This window comes from Crinia signifera, chromosome 4, assembly GCF_055691185.1.
Source record: "Crinia signifera chromosome 4, ASM5569118v1, whole genome shotgun sequence".
NCBI lineage: Eukaryota > Metazoa > Chordata > Amphibia > Anura > Myobatrachidae > Crinia > Crinia signifera.
Genome location: NC_139220.1, coordinates 327918873 through 327924606, shown reverse-complemented (window position 1 = coordinate 327924606; position 5734 = coordinate 327918873). Strand labels below are relative to the sequence as shown.

Genomic DNA, 5734 nt, shown 5'->3' with positions numbered 1-5734 from the left:
GTCACTAACTGATTCATTTCTTATGTATAATAATGAGCGTTATGTGCTTTGTGGCAGAGGATAATTATACTCCTGGGTAATTGAACGTATTATAAATAAGGAACAGGAATCACATAGAGGAGATGCTTTATAAATCCTGTATCTCCAGAACACAGACAAGAGGCTCCAAAGAATAGGACACATATGAATATTTTAATTAACATTTAAATAAAAGATTTATTCTACTTGATAGTGATGGAGATGAAGTAATTATTTCTGGTGACAGGTATTTGGTTCTGGTTTGTTTTTTCAGCTCACTAAAATATATTTTTGGATATAAATAATGCTCAAACCTCATTGCTTTTTGAATGATTATTTCATTACTAATTAGTAAGTATTCATACTGTATTGCAAATGTCTACATAGACCATATAAAATAAAAATAAATAAAAAAAGACTTCATTAAAGAATAATCGTGTCCATGATAAATATTCCATAGTTGAAATTTATTTTTCAAAGAAAACCTTAGAAAATTCTATAGGATTAAAAGTATTTCTGAAAAAAAAAAAAAAAAAAAAACTTTGGACTGGCCATGCTCCATTATGGCCTGAAGATGCTGTGGTCATGTTTCATACTACATGTGACATTACTACTACTGAATCTTGTAGACTTTCCCTTCATATGTATCTATGGTTTAGGCATCATGGTCACAATTCTTGTGTCCACTTAGTCCTCCAGTTTGAGTTTGCTTAATCCATGTTGGCATTGTGACAATAATTGGTTTAGTATTTCTTTTATCACTTCTTTTCCTTAATGTTTCATTTTTTTAGAATTTTCAAAAATATTTTGTATGCAATTAAATTGTGTGCATTTTATTTTTCTACTGGCTTTTAGAAAAAAAAAACTAAATTTGGACAATTAGGTTTTTCTTGATATGCACGTTTAATGTAAGTCCACCTCTATCACTCTAAGACAGGGCTGGGCAACACTGGCCCTCCAGATGTTAATGAACTACACATCCCAGGATGCTTTGCATTAGTTTTGCTATGTGGCCATGCTGAAACTGATGCAAGGCATGCTGGGATGTGTAGTTCATTAACATCTGGAGGGCCGGTGTTGCCCAGCCCTGCTCTAAGATAATATGACCAAGACCAGGTCAATAGTAAAAAAAATAGTAAAAAAAAATTATGCAAAGATATTTTTATTATATAGATTACTCTTCAAACCATTGGTCAGTATTTATCTACTTTTATTTCATCACATTATTTTATTTTCTATTGTGTATAAGACTATTTTTATTTTTTAACATTTTATGGACCAGTGATGGCTAACCTTTACATTGGTGGCATACGGGTTTTAGGTTGCATTTCATTTTATTTTGCGATGATCTTGGGAAGTATCATTTACTTTGACCATTTTGCTTTTTCTCCCATCTAGAGAAATAAATTGATATGGACGTCATGAACAAGACCGAAGTAAAGATCTTTGTGTTTTCTGGACTAACTGACAATGGCAAACTTGCACCATTCCTCTTTATACTGTTCTTACACATTTATATGGTGACCATAATGGCGAATGTTGGCATGATGGTAATTATCTATAGCAGCACAACCCTCCATACCCCGATGTACTACTTCCTGAGCAACCTCTCTCTGGTGGACATATTTTATTCATCAGTTATAACTCCTAAGATGATGCAGGACCTCATTTCTGTAAGTAAGACCATCTCATTCAATGGCTGCGCCCTACAGTTTTATTTCCTTGCTGCTTTAGGACATACTGAGGCTCTTCTTCTCTCCAACATGGCGTATGACCGGTACGCTGCTATCTGCCACCCACTCCACTATGTGTCCATAATGACTAAGAAGAAATGTCTATCTCTTGTTCTCCTTGTCACCTCCAGTGGCTTCCTGCAGTCATCAGTGCAGACCAGCTGTGTGTTCAGTCTCCGGTTCTGTAGGTCAAACCTTATAGACCATTTCTACTGTCACACACCTTCTCTCTACAAACTCTCCTGCTCTGACACGTTCTCCTGTGACATGATAACTGTTTTTATTGTTAGTGCTATTAGCACAGGTAGTTTGATGAGTATCCTGGTCTCCTACATGCTGATTGTTTCTTCCATTTTACATATTAAATCTGCTGAGGGCCGCCAGAAAGCATTCAGCACCTGCTCCTCGCATCTCATGTGCACCTGCATCTTCTTTGGGACAGTTATGTTATCTTACCTACACTCTCCTTCTAGTGATTTTAAGAATCTCGACAAAATTGCATCTGTCCTTTATACAGTGGTGACACCAATGCTGAACCCACTGATATACAGCCTGAGGAACCAGCAGGTTAAACAGGTTGTTATGCAGGCAGTGCATTATAATCATTGTAGATATTGCTTTTTCAAAAACAAGGGTTCATGATGGGGCTCACCTACTCATACGTAGCCAATAAAATATGTAACTCAAATAACCTCCCATCATTTGAGGTAAGAGACTTTATGGTGAAGACAGAATGTACTGTATTACACTAATAGTGAATGTAAATGCTATGTAGAATAGGTAGTACAACAATATGAATGAGCACTGCTAGTCAGCCACAGAAAAGATTGTTGGTATATCGACTCAGGTTCTAACTGTCACTTTCACTGGATGTCTGCTTACATGTCACAAAGGAACTTGTGTTGGAAAACATCTGCATCTGCTACATTGTAGCATATCATATATTGGGCCTGTGTCAGAGTTAATCCCAAATGCCAAATATTTATTTATTTTAAAATATGCAAAACCATGCTGCACTGCAGGTCGGGCAGATGTAACATGTTTTGAGAGAGTTAGATTTGGGTGGGATGTGTTCAAACTGATATCTATATTGCAGTGTAAAAATAATGCAGCCAGTATTTAACCTGCACAGAAATAACATACCTCACTTAAATCTAACTGTCTTTGCACATGTTACATCTGCCCCACCTGCAGTGCAGCATGGTTCTGCCCATTTAAGAAAGATTTTGATTTTGCAATCAATTCTGAATCAGGTCCACAGGTTCAGAGACTCAGTTGCACAGAGATGCAGAGTGTTGCAAAGTAAATTAATTAGCACAACCTACTTGTGTATCCTAGCAACATCATGTTGGGACTTAAGCTGGCCATACACTCTGGCGATTCACATGCATTTCGGGCTCTTTTTAGATGGACTTGACCCAATAGGGTAATTATTACACTCAAGCTGGGTATTGCACCAGAACTTTATATCTAATTATTTATTTACAGTGTCTTATATAGCACAGCAGATTCCATTGCACTTTACAATTGTAAACAGAGATAAAACAACCTGGGTAACAACAGACAGACTTGTAGGTAAGAAGGCCCTGCTGCAAGCTTACAATCTATAGGGACATAGGAGGGAAACACAAGGACAGGCACCAGTAATAGCATAGCAGTCCCACCAAGTTACAAGTCCAGAAGGGAAGCTATATAATACATAAGTGCCTCAGAGGGTTATGCATATGGAACTTAAATATGATAGGCTGCCTGAAGAGGTGAGTTTTCAGGGAACACTTGAAAATTTGGACTCTAGTGGAGAGTGTTATTGTGCGTGGAAGGGCATTCCATAGGGTGGAAGCAGCCCAATGAAAGGCCTGTAATAGTGAATGGGAGCTGGTGATCTGTGCAGAAGAGAGACGCAGATCATGTGCAGAGCGGAGTGGTCGAGATGGGAGATATTTTGAGATAAGTAAAGAGATATAAGTTGGTGCAGTATGGTTAACAGCTTTATATGCTAGCAGAAGGGTTTTATATTGAATTCGGTAAAACACAGGTAACCAATGGAGGGACTGGCAGAGTGGATCAGCAGACAATGAGCGACTTGCTAGGAAGATCAGCCTTGCAGCAGCATTTAGAATGGATTGCGGTGGCGAGAGTCTGTTCTTGGGAAGACCAGTTAGGAGTCTATTGCAATAATCAATTCAGGATATAATGAGTGCATGGATGAGAGATTTAGTAGTGTTTTGTTTGAGATAGGGTCATATTTTGGATATGTTTTTTTGATGCATGTAACATGATTTGGTGACAGATTGAATGTGGGGTACAAAGAACAGTTCAGAGTTGAGGATGACACCTAGGCAACGACATTCAGAGACTCGGCCCAAAACTACTGGTGACAACTCTGGGGTTGATAGATAGATTCGAGTATCATCCGCATATAAATGATACTGAAATCCAAAAGAGCAGATGAGTTTGCCAAGAGATGAGGTATAGATTGAGAAAAGCAGAGTACCTGAGACTAAACCTGGCAGAACTCCGACTGACAGAGGTAGTGAAGAGGAGGTAGAGTCAGAGAAGCGAACACTGAAAGAGTGATCAGATAGGTAAGTTGTGAACCAGGAAAGGGCTGTATCATTAAGACCTAGGGAATGCAGTGTTTGAGAAGAGTATGATCAACAGTGTCAAACACAGCAGAAAGATCTAGAAGCATAAGTAGAGTGTAATGGCCTTTAGACTTGGCAGTTACCAGAACATTCACCACTTTAGTCAGTGCTGTCTCAGTGGCATGATTGGAATTGAAGCCTAACAGAAGTGTGTCTAATAGGGTGTGAGAGTTAAGAAAGTGTGTGAGGTGAGCGTAGACAAGTCTCTCGAGTAGCTTAGAGAGGCATGGTAGCTAAGAGATAGGACAATAGTTAGAGAGAGAGTTAGGGTCAGAATTGTGTTTTTTTTTCAGAAAGTAAGTAATCACTGCATGTTTGAACAAAGAAGGAAAAGTACCAGTAGCAAGAGAGAGATTGCAGATTTTAGTTAAGGTTGGGACAAGCACATAAGACAGAGTTTTAATGACTTGTGCAGGTATAGCATCAAGAGGAGAGGTAGTAGAGTAGGTGGATAAGAAGATTGTGGAAACTTCCTTTTCATTTGTGAGCTCAAATGAAGAGAAAGTGCCAGAGGGTTCAGGTGGGGAAGAAAGACGGTTAGCGGTTGTGGAAGAGCATACCATTTCATCTCGGATGTTATCAATCTTGTCCTTAAGTAGAAGGCAAGTTCTTGTGCACTGATGGTAGCCGGTGGGGGAGGAGAGGGAGGGTACAGAAGAGACTTAAATGTGTTTAAAAAGTCACTTAGGGTTAGTGGCATGAGAAGAGACCAGAGATTGGAAGTATGTTTGTTTGGCAGTGTCCAAAGCATTGCAGTAGGAGTGGTAGTTAGTCTTATATGTGAGGAAATCAGTCATACTATGAGATTTACGCCATTGGCGTTCTACTTTAGGTAACTGATTTCGTAGTTGTCTTGGAGTGCCACGTTTGGCATCTAATCCTGCAGGGGGTGTAATGGGAAGCTGGAGCCACTTCATCAAGGGCTGTTTCAAGAGTCTGGTAGAGGTGGAAAACAACAGAGTCAGGAGAGGTAAGTATAGGAATTAGAGAGAGCTGTTGTTGGAGAGAGCTGGAACATTGTGGAAAATTAATAGCATTAGTATTTCTATGGGTTAGAGTAGGCACAGTGGCGGAACTCCCGGAGGCAATGGAGTCATCTGCCGCCAGGCACCAACCTTACAGGGGGGCACTGACTCCAATGCCCCCCTACTATGTCATACTTATTTGTATAGGTGCTGTCTGGCAGTACCCTTACAGTACAGAGTATGCAGCGGTGCCCCCCCACTTGTCAGCGTGACAGCGCGCCAACAGGAGCTGGCCTGGAGACTCCATAGCCAGTGAGGGACGGTGCCACTCAGGGATAAAGAAGGGGTTGATCACCCCCCCTCCCCCAGAAGA

At 40.0% G+C, this 5734-nt stretch overlaps 1 protein-coding gene across 1 annotated transcript; it reads left to right on the top strand.

The window, feature by feature from the left end:
- Positions 1 to 1430: 1430 nt before the first annotated feature.
- LOC146073479 (olfactory receptor 5B12-like) lies at positions 1431 to 2393 on the top strand. Its single transcript, XM_083180661.1, has one exon. The coding sequence runs from the start codon at positions 1431 to 1433 to the stop codon at positions 2391 to 2393; it is 963 nt and encodes a 320-aa protein (XP_083036787.1).
- The last annotated feature ends 3341 nt before the right edge of the window (positions 2394 to 5734 follow it).

Coding starts and splice junctions, on each gene's coding strand:
- LOC146073479 (XM_083180661.1), top strand. CDS start 1,431: ATGGACGTCATGAACAAGACCGAAGTAAAGATCTTTGTGTTTTCTGGA.